The sequence below is a fragment of the Myxocyprinus asiaticus genome, chromosome 43, assembly GCF_019703515.2.
Source record: "Myxocyprinus asiaticus isolate MX2 ecotype Aquarium Trade chromosome 43, UBuf_Myxa_2, whole genome shotgun sequence".
Classification (NCBI taxonomy): domain Eukaryota; kingdom Metazoa; phylum Chordata; class Actinopteri; order Cypriniformes; family Catostomidae; genus Myxocyprinus; species Myxocyprinus asiaticus.
In genome coordinates this window covers 19,485,563-19,501,272 of record NC_059386.1, presented here as the reverse complement: position 1 = coordinate 19,501,272, position 15,710 = coordinate 19,485,563, and the positions used below count along the sequence as shown (strand labels likewise).

General features: G+C 36.6%; 2 protein-coding genes across 7 annotated transcripts in view; one reads left to right on the top strand and one right to left on the bottom strand.

Moving 5' to 3' along the window:
• LOC127433851 (transcription regulator protein BACH2-like) overlaps positions 1–15,710 on the bottom strand; it is a 53,468-nt gene that overhangs the window by 15,198 nt on the left and 22,560 nt on the right. Inside the window, exon 7 of one of the 3 annotated variants that reach the window (XM_051686133.1) lies at positions 6,021–6,672. The exons of the other annotated variants lie outside the window; for them this stretch is intronic. Coding sequence (XP_051542093.1) covers positions 6,663–6,672 — 10 coding nt within the window. The 3' untranslated portion in view covers positions 6,021–6,662. Of the gene's footprint in view, positions 1–6,020; positions 6,673–15,710 lie in introns of those variants that run through there. 3 annotated transcript variants of the gene reach the window in all.
• The window catches only part of LOC127433848 (glutamate receptor ionotropic, kainate 1-like), a 114,796-nt gene that overhangs the window by 95,495 nt on the left and 3,591 nt on the right, over positions 1–15,710 (top strand). For all 4 annotated transcript variants that reach the window (XM_051686115.1, XM_051686117.1, XM_051686114.1 and 1 more), the window contains 2 exons: positions 4,299–4,516; positions 13,228–13,453. In XM_051686115.1, coding sequence (XP_051542075.1) covers positions 4,299–4,516; positions 13,228–13,453 — 444 coding nt within the window. The remainder of the gene's footprint in view (positions 1–4,298; positions 4,517–13,227; positions 13,454–15,710) is intronic.

Below are 15,710 nucleotides of genomic sequence, written 5' to 3'. Positions count from 1 at the left end.
ATTCAACAATACAAAGCCTGTTATGGGTTTCATACACTGTCTAGAGTATTTCTGTTATCTCTACTTACTTTGCGATAAAATCTGGATTATGATTGACACTTACTTCCTGCCCTTGCTTTTAAAGGGCAAAACATGGGTCACAGCTAGTGTCTAGATGGGCTAATTATCTAAGATTAGCCACACTGACATCCAAAGGAACAAACGCACCTCGTGGCGTCTGTCAAAGAGTGTTGCTCCCTATGAGGCAATAAAGAGTGACATCAATTAAAATGGTATAAAGTAGCTTTTGTCAAACTCACTTAATCATGATCTTGACCTTTCAGTTATGCTAGTGTTAGGTTTGGTTCAGGAAATGGCAGGACTCAAATGTACAGTAGCGATTAGGGCTTTTATTGATCAAAAATAAAACAAACAAAAACTACCCCGAAGGGAAAAAACAAACACAGTCCAGGGCAACAACACAATGACGGGCTGGGCTGGAACAGGGAACCAACAGAAAGCCGACTGGACAGGAACACGACCAAAAGAGACCTAACGGGACATAAAAACAAGCAACATCCCACAACAAACTGGCATCAGACAGAGCACAAAAGGAGATTATAAAGGGAGAGAAATCAGGAGGGTAACAAGGAAATAACGAGGAGGGCAGGTGAAAACAATCAACTAATAATCAGACAGATAACAAGGCAAACGAGAGGTCAGAGTTATCACTGAAGACAAGACAGACACCAATGCACAAGGAAATGAGAAAATACAAAACCAAGTGCATTCACATAACACGAGACAAAACACAAGTGCCTGGACTCAACCACAGAGTAAATAAATCAAACCAACCAAAGTGGCTGAATCCAGACACAAGACATAAAACAGACATAGAGCACTTCATGTCAGGGTTCGGGGGGAACTAAGGACAGAACCCTGACAGCTAGTGCTAATAGGGCCCTTTAGAAGATACCATACACTGTCTTTTACATTAGCCTCAATCTCCTTTTGACTCTTAAAGAAATCTGCAGGATATTACACGGTCTTTATTAGGGATCGATACCATTTTTTCTCTCCCGACCCGATTCCAATACCTGAACTCTCAGTATCGGCCGAGACCAATCCGATAAGTGTTGTTTTTGTCTTAATCAGTTTAGAGTACCCATACTTCACTATGTGAAAACGATTACATTAAAAAATTGTAGCTTTTTAAGACTTTTTTTTTTTTTTTTTTACTATTTTTAAATAGTCTACTGGATAAGCAGCAGAAAAATTAACAGTAATTCCAGTGAAAATCTTCAGCGGAAAAGAAGCCAGTTCTCTTTATTCAACTTGTATCTTTATTCAGCACATTTATTTTGACTTGTATCTGGACTGAAATTCAGAGCTCTATTATTTTAACTTAAATAGTATATCAGTCCACTTTTCAATCACAGGTTTTTGTTTTTTTGGAATCCAGTCAAGTTAATTATTATTATAATTTAATATAAAAAAATTATAATAATAGCTTAAAAATAATAAAATACAACAACTAAATAAATATTTATAATAAATATAATTTATATATTTTATTTATATTTATGTTTATTATAATAAATATATTAATATATTAATACAATTCTAATATTCTAGTATACTGTATATATACGTAGATATACATATATATAATACACTATAATAAATATTAGAATTGTATTATACGGGCCTGGGTAGCTCAGCAAGTAAGACGCTGACTGCCACCCCTGGAGTCGCGAGTTCAAATCCAGGGCGTGCTGAGTGACTCCAGCCAGGTCTCCTAAGCAACCAAATTGGACCGGTTGCTAGGGAGGGTAGAGTCACATGGGATAACCTCCTCGTGGTCGCTTCAATGTGTGGCTCTCGGTGGGGCGCGTGGTGAGTTGTGCATGGACGCTGCTGAGAATAGCATGAAGCCTCCACACGCACTACGTCTCCGTGGTAACACATTCAACAAGCCATGTGATAAGATGTGCGGATTGACGTCTCAGACGAGGAGGCAACTGAGATTCATCCTCCGCCACCCAGATTGAGGCGAGTCACTACGCCACCACGAGGACTTAGAATGCACTGGGAATTGGGTATTCCAAATTGGGGAGAAAAAAAAAGAAAAAAAAGTAAAAAATTATTGTATTATACATTAGCACTGTATTTCAGCTGTAATTTCTTAACTTTAAAAACGCTGGGGGCTTTTATTTTGGAAGACAGTGACCATAGAGTGTCCATTTGTGGTCTAGTTCACACTAGTTTAATATGCTGTTCATTCATAATCTGATGAATTGCTTGCTTCAGTTCCAATCTCAGTTCATGTTATATGCAAACCGAATTATCAAGCATCTACATCTGAGATGCAGTTTGTGTGGAGCGCTCACATATTGGCCCCATTTACACCTTGCAATAACATGCATTTTCAGTGATTGGCTCGCTATCGGATAGCACTCGACCACATTAAATGACGGGTGTAAATGCATCCAAATCGCATTGTGAATGGATCATGATCAGATCACTGAAACCACATTCGGAGGTTGTCAGGGACGGATTCTGACCTCATTCAAAGAAGGTGCACTGTAATTGTAAATGCATAAGTAATTAATTATTTGATGAGGTTGCACTACAGTCATCCCTTATTTAATGTGCTGGGTTCTTGCCTTTTTTCTGTTTATTTTGTCATTGCAATGTGAAAAACACGACACTGCTGCCTTGCAATCTTGTCTCACAAACAATGAACAGTATCCCATTGATTATTCCATTGGACTACACTTGGAATATCTCATCTCTCTCCTTAAATCCCCACTCGCTCGCGTCTCTCTCCTGTTTTTTTTTGCACGATGCTCACATGAAACCAGGCTTCCACACACGTTTCAGGTAAGAAGCATATTTAGGTCTTACAAATTGCCGAACATGAGATTAATTTTATTGAATTTGCTTCGCCAACCAAAAATACTGCTTTGGCGGCTGCTAGTAGTGTAGTCTAGGGCATACACAGGCATGCACTGTATGCTCACCTATATTTCTTAGGATTTTACATATGCCCACCTAAAATAAGTGATGATACGTATGTTGGCAGAACAAGGAGTAGGCTTTTGACCCGTAACTTTCAATCTACTAACGCGATGCCGCAGCACCGTTGGGTGAATGGTGTTTTTTATTTTATTTAAAAAAGTGTACAGAGATTCTCTCTAAGCGTGCACGGAGCTGCAGGAGCACAACTGATGGCACTGGCAAGACAGACAGTCCAACTAAGCTGATCCACCAATCAGAACATTTATTTCAGATGTGATTGGATATTTGCTAACCAATCATATTTTCCATTTCATCCATCAATGTGTTTAAAATTAGCTCAAATTAAAATTCAGATTCAAATACTTTAGTCATTGTTCTAGTTCCATATTACTTCCATAATTCCATAATTACTACTCAAATGTTTCAGATAATGTTTGCTCATGATTTACCCTGTTGTGAAAAGTGTGAATGCGTTCAACTGTAGTTCCAGCTTTGGCCACTGGGGGTAGTTCAAAAATTCGGAAAGCAGAATCTGATTTTAGCAGACAAAAAAAAAAAAATATGACCTCCTGTTTCCGATTTCCTGTGAGATCAGTATGGGTCTGAATGTTGAAGGGGTGAATTTGACAAAAAAAATGTCTGGGTCATATTTCACCCCAAAATCAAAAGAAAAATAGGCAATCATATTTTAGGAACATTAAGATAAGAAGTTTTGCTTTGTGACACTATTTTCATGGCAAACACATTTCTAGTTATTTTAAAAAACAATGCAAAATATAATTAAATTTTAATTCGATTTTGGGGTGAAATATGATCCAGATATTTCTTGATAGTTTACATGAGACTCTGCAAGTCCAGTAGAGTTCATTCGAGGCTAGAGGATTCCCTGCCTTCGCTTTTAGCAAAGATAAAGTACAGTTCCCATGATGGCTTCATATTGCTGCAATCTATCAAAGCCCTGAGCATTCCTGCCACAGTGAACATGCCCTGTTAGAAAACACACATTGGGTTTATCAACTGTAGGGCATATAGAGCGAGCATGATGAGAGAAGTAATATGAACCCTTGATGAAAATATACCCATTTAGGCTGTCACAGCGAGCTTTATGCTGCTCTGTAGGGAGGTGCTGTCATTTCTGTTGATATCTTTGGTGTCCTGAGCAACTCTCAGTCACTTCAAACTATAAATGAAACTATAAATCGAATGCTATGAAATTAATGTATTTTTCATTAGTGTGGCCAAATATTTTTGGGGGCCACTTTATATGTTTTGCTTAACATTTTTATTTGATATTTCAGGATCTGAGCTGATGCCCAAAGCCCTGTCCACCAGAATTGTGGGAGGGATTTGGTGGTTCTTCACTTTAATCATCATATCTTCCTACACGGCCAACCTAGCTGCTTTCCTCACAGTGGAAAGAATGGACTCCCCAATCGATTCTGCCGACGATTTGGCCAAGCAGACTAGAATTGAATATGGAGCCGTGAGAGATGGATCCACAATGACCTTCTTTAAGGTAACACATCTTACATGCAGGATTGATGTGTTGCAATACTTTGATCACATAAATCAATTGAAATATACAGCAGGAATGGGAAGCCATGATCAAAACACTCACAATGGATTGGAGCAAATTATTAATTTTACAAGAGCCTCACTCTTACAGAAGGAGCTGGAGTACATCTATTGGATTTTTCCAGAAAAATCTTTTGTGTCTGTGTCATGATAAGATAATAACTAATAAAACTGATGCAAAGTCACAGACAGATAAGTTTTAGTTAGTGTTAACATTTTGTGTGAACTTTTTCTCTCTGAAAACATGATTCATCAATAAGTTCGCACTTACATTTTGTTTCTTAAATTGAGCTCAAATTTCGAACCAGCTCAAATCACATGAACTCACATACGTATATATATATATATATATATATATATATATATATATATATATATATATATATATATATATAGGACCCGCACCAGCCGACTCCATGATAGCTTCTTCCCCCAAGCAATCAGACTTCTGAACTCTTGATCTCTCATGATCAATATACATCAGCACCACACTTTATTACCCTTACTCTTATATCTCACACCGGACTGTCATAAATTATATTATTATTATATTATGTCTCTCTTAACAACTGACTATCAACCGACAGCCTGAATGTCAATACAGTACAATACAACCTACTGTACATTCTATATATATATATATATATATATATATATATACATATATATATATATATATATATATATATTTTTTAATATATATTTTAATTTTTAATTTTTATTTAATAATGTGTATCTATATAGTAAAAAAAACAAAAAAAACAAAACAAAAACAGCGTATTGTATACTGTACAGTGTATGTTATTATTTGTATATTGTTGAGTATAATTATGTGTATAACAGATGTTTAAATTGTGTTGTGTTAATTTGATGTTATTGTAAATTGGTATATGTCTCATCACTGTCACGACTGCTATGTTGATTGGAACTGCACCCAAGAATTTCACCTACTGTTGCACTTGTGTATATGGCTGTGTGACAATAAAGTAATTTGATTTGATTTGATTTGATATATATATATATATATATATACACACACACACACACACACACACACACACACACACTGGTGGCCAAAAGTTTGGAATAATGTACAGATTTACTTTAATTCACCAAAGTGGCATTCAACTGATCAAAGTATAGTCAGGACATTACTGATGTTTAAAGCAGCACTTTCACTATTTGAAAAAAGTCATTTTTGATCAAATCTAGACAGGCCCTATTTCCAGTAGCCATCACTCCAACACCTTATACTTGAGTAATCATGCTAAATTGCTAATTTGGGACTAGAAAATCACTTGCCATTATACAAAACACTGCTGAAAGCTATTTGGTTCATTAAATGAAGCTTAACATTGTCTTTGTGTTTGTTTTTGAGTTGCCACAGTATGCAATAGACTGGCATGTCTTAAGGTCAATATTAGATAAAAAATGACAAAAAAGAAACAGCTTTCTCTAGAAACTCATCAGTCAATCATTGTTTTGAGGAATGAAGGCTATACAATGCTTGAAATTGCCAAAAAACTGAAGATTTCATACAAAGGTGTACACTACAGTCTTCAAAGACAAAGGACAACTGGCTCTAACAAGGACAGAAAGAGATGTGGAAGGCCAGATGTACAACTAAACAAGAGGATAAGTAAATCAGATTCTCTAGTTTGTGAAATAGACACCTCACATGTCCTCAGCTGACAGCTTCATTGAATTCTACCTGCTCAACACCAGTTTCATGTACAACAGTTAAGAGAAGACTCAGGGGTGCAGGCCTTATGGGAAGAATTGCAAAGAAAAAGCCACTTTTGAAACAGAAAAAAAAAAGAAAAGGTTAGAGTGGGCAAAGAAACACAGACATTGGACAACAGATAATTGGAAAAGAGTGTTATGGATCTTAACCCCATTGAGATTTTGTGGGATCAGCTAGACTGTAAGGTGCGTGAGAAGTGCCCGACAAGACAGCCACATCTATGACAAGTGCTACAGGAAGTGTGGGGTGAAATGTCACCTGAGTATCTGGACAAACCGACAGCTAGAATGCCAAGGATCTGCAAAGCTGTCATTGCTGCACGTGGAGGATTATTTGAAGTAGTTTAAGAAGTTCTGAAAAGAAAAATCAAATTGTATTAGTAATTTTTCACATTACTAATGTCCTGACTATACATTGTGATCAGTTGAATGCCACTTTGGTGAATACAAGTACCAATTTCCTTCCATAAGAGCAAAATCTGTACATTATTCCAAACATTATTCCAAACTTTTGGCCGCCAGTGTATCTAAGCATCACAACATTAAGAGCTGCGGAACAGTCTCCTCCCCGGAGAGGTGGCGCTGAGTGCTCACAGAAAAACAGAGTAACACACTTACAGTATATAGGTGAGAAGATCAATGGCAAATGCCAAGTAGATTGTACTGTAGCAGTACAGCTTGTCGAATTTGTCAAACAACGTTGTCATGTCCTGGTGCTAGAGTACATCAAATATGTCGTTTTATTTACAACAACATCACCACGCAAATCGGTGGATTTGTGAGGCAGAAACGGCAGCAGTAAGTTTAACAGCCACTTCTCCCAGCCGACACTGTTATGAAATGCACAGCAAGATGCTCATAAGTTATAAGTCATAACTATGAAAAAACAGCTTATTCAAAAAACCGACAACGTAAGACACCAGCAATTACGTGAGACTTATAATTATTTGCTTTTGACTTCTAAATGTAAACAGCTTTGAGAACAACACTTGCGCACATGTTATAAGCCGGTAATAACCCAGGTAAAGTTTACATGCAAAGTGAAACAGGGTGAAGAAAGCAAAAAAAGATTACATGTGTCGATCAGTTTTTGCTCAAGCTGCTAAATAATATTGGATTATCTACATGTATCGGAAAACCAGAGGTCAGTTTCCTCTCAAGTTTTTTTTTTTTTTACCACTAAATAACATTGAAAGGAGTTTTTTCCTTGCTACAGTCACTTCAGCTTGTTCACAGGGGGCTTTCAGACAACAAGGCATGATTTTCTATAAAGCTGCTTTGAAACTATGTGTATTGTGAAAAGTGCTATACAAATATAAATGACTAGAGTGTAGACAAACTTGTAATAAAAAATATTAGTTTTTCTCAACAATCAAACAAAATAAAATAAATGCAGTGATGTTGTATAATTACTTAGAGCTCTCCTTTTTGTTGCCAATGTTCGACACGTTTGTGGGATTTATGATTTAAAAAACATTTAAGTTGAATCCTTGTATAAGTTTGAGCGAGTAATTTGTGGGTGCTCATATCATATTGTATCGTGAGGCTATGCATCGTATTGTGAAATTTGTGTATCATTACATATCTTATATATATATATATATATATATATATATATATATATATATATATATACACACACACACACACACACACAGTTGAAGTCAGAAAACGTATTTTTTAACCACTCCACAGATTTCATATTAGCAAACTATAGTTTTGGCAAGTCGTTTATCTACTTTGTGCATGACATGAGTAATTTTTCCAACAATTGTTTACAGACAGATTGTTTCACTTTTAATTGACTATATCACAATTCCAGTGGGTCAGAAGTTTACATACACTAAGTTAACTGTGAAAATGATGTCAAGCCTTTAGGCAATTAGACAATTAGCTTCTGATAGGAGGTGTACTGAATTGGAGGTGTACATGTGGGTGTATTTTATGGCCTACCTTCAAACTCAGTGCCTCTTTGCTTGACATCATGGGAAAATAAAAAGAAATCAGCGAAGACCTCCAAATGCCTGAAGGTACGAACTTCATCTGTACAAACAATAGTATGCAAGTATTAACACCATGGAACCACGCAGCCATCATACCACTCAGGAAGGAGACGCATTCTGACTCCTAGAGATGAGCATAGTTTGGTGTGAAAAGTGCAAATCAATCCCAGAACAACAGCAAAGGACCTTGTGAAGATGCTGGAGGAAACAGGTAGACAAGTATCTATATCCACAGTAAAACGAGTCCTATATCAACATAACCTGAAAGGCTGCTCAGCAAAGAAGAAGCCACTGTTTCAAAACCACCATAAAAAGTCAGACTACAGTTTGCAAATGCACATGGGGACAAAGATCTTACTTTTTAGAGAAATGTCCTCTGGTCTGATTATACAAAAATTGTTTGGCCATAATGACCATCGTTATGTTTGGAGGAAAAAGGGTGAGGCTTGCAAGCCGAAGAACACCATCCCAACCATGAAGCATGGGGGTGGCAGCATCATGTTGTGGTGGTGCTTTGCTGCAAGAGGGACTGGTGCACTTCACAAAATAGATGGCATCATGAGGAAGGAAAATTATGTGGATATATTGAAGCAAAATCTCAAGACATCAGCCAGGAAGTTGAAGCTGGGTCGCAATGGGTCTTCCAAATGGACAATGACCCCAAGCATACCTCCAAAGTTGTGGCAAAATGGCTTAAGGACAATGAAGTCAAGGTATTGGAGTGGCCATCATAAAGCCCTGACCTGAAAAACTGAAAAAGCGTGTGTGAGCAAGGAGGCCTGTGTGAGCAAGAGGACTCAGTTACACCAGTTCTGTCTGGAGGAGTGGACCAGAATTCCAGCAACTTATTGTGAGAAGCTTGTGGAAGTCTACCCAAAATGTTTGACCCAAGTTAAACAATTTAAAGGCAATGCTACCAAATATTCTGACATTTCACATTCTTAAAATAAAGCAGTGATCCTAACTGACCTAAGACAGGGTTTAAATATATTTATATATATATATATTAGAGCTGTCTGAATGAACACGTTAATGCATGCGATTAATTAAAGTTTATCGCATTAATTTTTCTTAATCGCGATTAACGCATTTACCGTTAATAGAGCATAAACCAGCATAAACACTTGTTGGGAGTGTGGAACCTTTGAGATGTGTCCAGCCGCAGTCATTACACTGACGTACACTGTACGTGAATCATGAACACAGCTTCGCTATTGATGTAGCAAAGCTATAGCCACAGTCTAATGGTAAATTAATATTGTGGAGGATGAAAATGTAATATATTAAAAGCCCATTGCAATGCAAATGCAACCTGCGGGGAGACTAGCTATAAATTATTCAAACTCCCAATTAGACTTTGGGAAATGTTTGATGTTATCTGAATTGCTGCTATTTTAGTGCATTTCTATCTTTATAATGTGGAAGGCTTTGTTTGGAAAATGTTAATAAAGCATTATGTTGTAACATAATTTTTATTTTCTTTCCTAAAATGGAAATAAATGTATTTTGACAGGAAAAGAAGTATATATAGGCCCCTTTTCCACCTGGTATTAAGATGCCTTTCGGGTGATTCGATCACATGTGGTCAGGTGAGATACATCGCTGTTTACACTTGGTCGATTAAATGCATCTCCTCCGGAGGGGAGGGTCTCTGATCCATGACGACATACATCAGTCACTATGTCAGTGTGTTACTGCATGATATTAAAGCGCAACAATGTCGCAAAAGACAAAAACAACGGTGAGCTGTTTCTCCCAGATGCGGTTGAAATTTAATCTAAGCACAAACACAAAATGTTAAGCAGAATTATCTGTTATTTTAGTGGATTACCTATATTAAAGGAGCTTCAGGTGTTCGTGCTTGTCATCTGTGTTGATATCAGACACTAACAAAGATCCTTGAAGCTCTCGTGATTGTGTATGTATCCAATCGGATGGTTATTGCATTTTAAAGCTGCTCGTAAACTGCAAAGTTTAAAATCTTGTTTTAGCGCAGCAGTTGATTGACAAGTGTGGGGTGGTGCTTCACTGCTGCTGGGACGCATACAGGACGGATTAGAGTTTACACCTCAAATGTGATGTGGTCACATGCCTTTTTGACCAATGCATTTTAATTTATTTATATACAGTATATTATGGGGGTCGAAAAGGAAATAATTATAAAAATTTTGAATATATAGTTTTAATTCCAAATATGTAATTGTAAATCTGAATATATAACTGTAAATCTGCATATGTAGTTATAAATATATAGTATTTAATAATAGTTTAGTATCAGAATGTGTAGTTATAAATCCTGAATATATATATAATGAAAGATTAAGTGATCCTTCATTAAGTCTTATTTCAGAGTCACAAAATTCTTAATTTCCTTATTTCAGGTTTCTGCATAAAATTGCAGCCAATCACATGTAGTCTAGGTCTATAAAAGGTTTTTGTTTTGAATATATTTCATCTTTATGGAGGGCACAGATCCATTTGCAATGAGTGGCCAATGTCTGCTTGGAAAGGTTGTGTGGAATGCCCTCATATGGAAATGGTTTGGGTGTGTATTATGCTAATTATTATCTGTGGGAACACAGTCCCTCATTTAGAAAAATCTGGATTCATCAACATTAAAAAAAAGATTAAGAATACATTTTTGTGCATGTGCAGCTGTTTTGAATCCAGTGGAATGTTTGTGTGAGAACCTTTTATTGTACACAGATGTAAGAACACAATCATTAGTGAATGAGACAAACTGAATTTTTAAATCACATGCTCTTTGTGCATTCAAAGGTGACAAAGGCTGATTCTTTTCATCTTCTGGGATGATTTTTTCCCTCATATGCAGATTCTAAAATTCTCTACTAATGCCTCCAACATACACAATCACAAATCCGCCTGCAATCCTCCTGAACTCTATCTACCTCCATCAATCCAGCCATCAAAAAATCCAGTAATTCCAATAATCCGGTGATCTGTCTCTTGTGTATGGGCCACACTTATGCACCTTCTATCATTTAAAGACAGATGGATAGAAAAAGCAAAGCAGTGTGTACAGAGGCTAGTGTGGGCTTTATCCACTAAGATAGTAGGCTATGATTACACCCTGTGTATCTGGTAAAATACAGGCCTGTCAAGGACCAGGACAAATCGAATCAGCAGTGAGAGATTTAGTGCACAGCTGTCCCATTTCCTCCCACTATCCACTGACACACTCCAACGGAATATTTTAGACAACTTGACCCCTTTTGACTCAGCCTAATGAAAGATCAGGATGCTGTATTACAGTGCTTGCATTGATTGGGGTTTGTTCTGAAGAATTAAAGGTGTGCAATTAATTCAGCTCAAACCACTTAATGTATGGACTCCATTCAAACTTTGTTTTATAGATAATTTCAGGCTTATGTGTGTTTTGAAAGTTTGAAAAGCTCTCATTGGCTTGCAGAGATAAAACATTCAAGTTTTGAAATGTAACCATCAGCGATGACTTCACTGTAATACTTGCATACTGAATTGTAATTACATTATTACTACATTATACTACATACTACATTAATTCAGTAACAGTTGTATAAGTCAGAAACTCATAATTACAGTTATTCTGACATTCTGTGAACCCAGAATATGTGTTAATTCTTGTGTGTATCCTTTGTGTACTTAAAACAAGATGCATTTTGACTGGGTGTCATGAAAACGGCAGAGGCTGTGATTGTGTCTCAATTACCCAAAACCAACACCTAAAACCTAAGCTTACCTAAAACTTCAACACTATTCTTTTGCTGCCTTGCAAGTTATTTCTTCTGAAATTTAAATCTAGTTATATATATATAAAAAAAATAAAAAAAAAGTGACACCAGTAGATACCAGATCCAAAAACAAAACCTTTTCAAAATAAAAAGAATTATTGATTGAGGGTGCATAATTCATGTCTTTAATGATGTGATTTTAGACGTAGAATATCTAGAGGGGCCTCGCTGCAGACTGTAGCATGATGACGTTGTGGATCTATTCCTCTGCGTAGTGGATTTTGATGACGTAGTGGATGTTTTGGTTTTTATGCATTACACTGAGTACATTATTACTTAGTACTAAAGTATTACACTGAGACATTTGTTTAATATAGCTTAGCTTTTAAAAATTGTCATAACATAGATTTTGTAAATTACTTTTCCTTGTTTTATCTCTTCACTCACAGAAAACAAATATATAATTAAGCAGTATATACTCACTATAATGTGCTTCTCATTTTAACATCTACTCCGCTGTACATAAATGCCATGGGGTGAATTATTTGAATTTGTATATTACATGTAGTGGTTAAATATACTTGGAAATATGCAAAAGTTAAATTTAAGTGAATCTGGAGCACTTCAAAAATGACATGCTCAGCACACGGAACCAAATGGAGTACACCTGTTACCCTGAGCATGAGATTATATTTATTTATTTATTTTTACTCTGAGCACGAGATGGAGTTGTGGAGCACAGAACCGCTCTGAATACACTGTAATAATGCTTATACACAATACAGACAGGACAGAGCAGCATGCATAGACTTTGACGCAAACAGCTTGATTTATTTATTAATTTAATTAAATCGTCGTAGCCCTTTGCGGTTTTATAATCGCACAATGTAATATCACTATTTTATTTAATTTTGCGGCCCTAATATATAAATGTGTGTGTGTGTGTGTGTGTGTGTGTGTTATATGAATAAATACTAATGATCATTTTGTACGCTACAGTAATAAAACAAAACATTAAAATGTGAATACACACGCATGCGCATTAAAACATCCACTACATCACTAAAATCCCCTACATATGGGATTAGATCCACTACGTCATTACGTTACAGTCTGCATCGAGGAATACTTGAGAAAATCAGTGAACTTTCTGACATTCCTTATTTGCCTTTCAGAAATCAAAAATTTCAACATACGAGAAGATGTGGGCATTTATGAGCAGTAGGAAGAACACTGCACTGGTGAAGAATAACAAAGAAGGCATTACAAGAGTGCTGACCACTGACTATGCCCTCCTCATGGAGTCAACCAGCATAGAGTACATCACCCAGAGAAACTGCAACCTCACTCAGGTCGGAGGCCTAATAGACTCGAAGGGCTATGGAGTCGGCACTCCAATAGGTAATGACTTGCACATTTATGCACCAACTGGAGAAAGGTGCAATACAAATTGCCTGACAGGCTGCCACACTCTAAAAATTCACCCAAAAATTATGATTCTGTCAATTACTTACCCTCGTCATTTTGGTTTTTGTTTTGTGTTTTGTTTGATTTGGTTTTTGCAGGGGGGGCTCTGTAGCACCCCCTTGAAAATGGGCATGTAAGGGGGGGCTCTTTAGCACCCCCATTTTCACCTACATTCACCAAATTGGTACATATATAGTTCTCATCAAGCTGAACAACTTTCATACTCGCAGTCATTAGCTCCGCCCAATATGAAGTCAGCCATTTTGGATTTTCTGAAAATTGCAGGCTATGAACTTAAATACTCCTCCTAGGGGATTTATGTGTCTGGCACCAAATTTGTGCAACATCATGCCAAAACATTCTAGATGCTAAATTGCGAATGGATTTTTTATATTTTGAATGGTGTCACCATGGCGAAGCAATATATTTTTGGCAAAAAATGGTAAACAGGAAGTGCCATATATCGTCTGTGTGCATTGTGTGATTTTGATGAAAATTCAGCTGTATGTTTGGTTATGGAGGCTGATCACATTTATGTGGCTATTATGGGTCACGGTCATAGTCCCACCAACTGGCAGCAGGAAGTATGGCACTTTTAACAGACTTTGAAATAGCCCTCTTGTGTTTACATGAATTGCTTTAAAATTCATTAGAATAATATAAAGACACTGCTGATGTAAATTTGTAAAGGGATATTTGATATCTTAAATACTGTTGCCATGACAACACATTCATTTTTATTATTCCTTTCTTCCTATATTTGGGTGATTTTGAGGTGCTTGTCGTGCTTAAAATTTCATGAAATTTTGCACACACACATCAGAGTCGTTGGCCTTTAGATCTGGGCAAAAGTTCACACATGGCCGTGTAGCGGGGGCTCTGTAGTGCCCCCTTTTAAAATGGTTGTGTATGACGGCCTCTGTAGCACCCCCATGTTCATTTACAGTCACCAGAATTGGTACATATGTAGTTCTCATCAAGCCGGACATCTTTCATAATTATAGTCATTAGGTCCACCCAACAGGAAGTCGGCTATTTTAGATGTTTTGAATATTGCAGTCTCTGAACATTTAAATACTCCTCCTAGGTGATTGATGAGACTGTCACCACATTTAGACAACATTATTCCAAGATTGTCATTGAAGATGCTAAACTGAATGGTGTTGCCATGGCGAGGCATTAAATTAATGGCGGAAAATGGGAAACAGGAAGTGTCTCATATCTTCTGTGTGCAATGTGTGATTTAGAACAAAACTGAGATGTATGTTTAGTCTTGGGGGCTAATCACATGGATTTGACTATTTTGGGTCACGGTCATAGCACCACAACCTGGCAGCAGGAAGTGTGGCTCTTACAACAGACTTTAAAATAGTCCTCTTATATTTACTCAAATTGCTTCAGAACTGTTTAGAATAATGTCAAATGCCAAATGCATGTGGCCACCTTGCATTGTTTTCCAAAAGCCACTGGGTGGAAATGGACCAGTTGTGCTTGGACCCGTCATCGCTGCTTGCAGATATATTTTGTGTATTGTTTTGTTTGATTTGGTTTTTGTTTGGTTTTGTTTTGCGTTTTGTTTTGCTTTGTTTTGTTTGATTTGGTGTTTGTTTGGTTTTGTTTGATTTGGGTTTTTTTTGCTTTTGTGTTTTGTTGTGCTTTGCTTTTTGTTTTATTTTGTTTGATTAGGGTTTTGTTTTTTTGTTTTGTTAGATAAATAAATAAATAAATGGAGGAATTTTTAAATAACTTTGGGCAGCTCTTAGCATACAAAGATCATGGCTGTCAAGTTGCAAAAAGGACAAAAAGCATCATAAAAATATCATATAGGTAGTCCATAAGACTCATGCAATATTTTCTGTTACGTTTGTGTGAGGAAAAGACAGAAATTTAAGACATTATTCACTGTTAATCTTACCCTCTCCCGAAGGTTGTGTTTTCACCACATTCACATTCAAAATTCAAATATTGTGCATCAGGCTTGGTAAATATACACACATGAGAACCAATGCTGTACCGGTGCCAGTGACGTTGATAATTATTTAAATTGTCTTTGTATGGCAAGAGCTGCCTAACGATTCTTCAAAAATGTTGTCTTCCATGAAAACAAATTACATTTTTTTATTTATTTTTTATTTATTGCCTCAGGCAATATGCAGGGTAACTTGCTTCAATATGTGCATTTATGTATTCT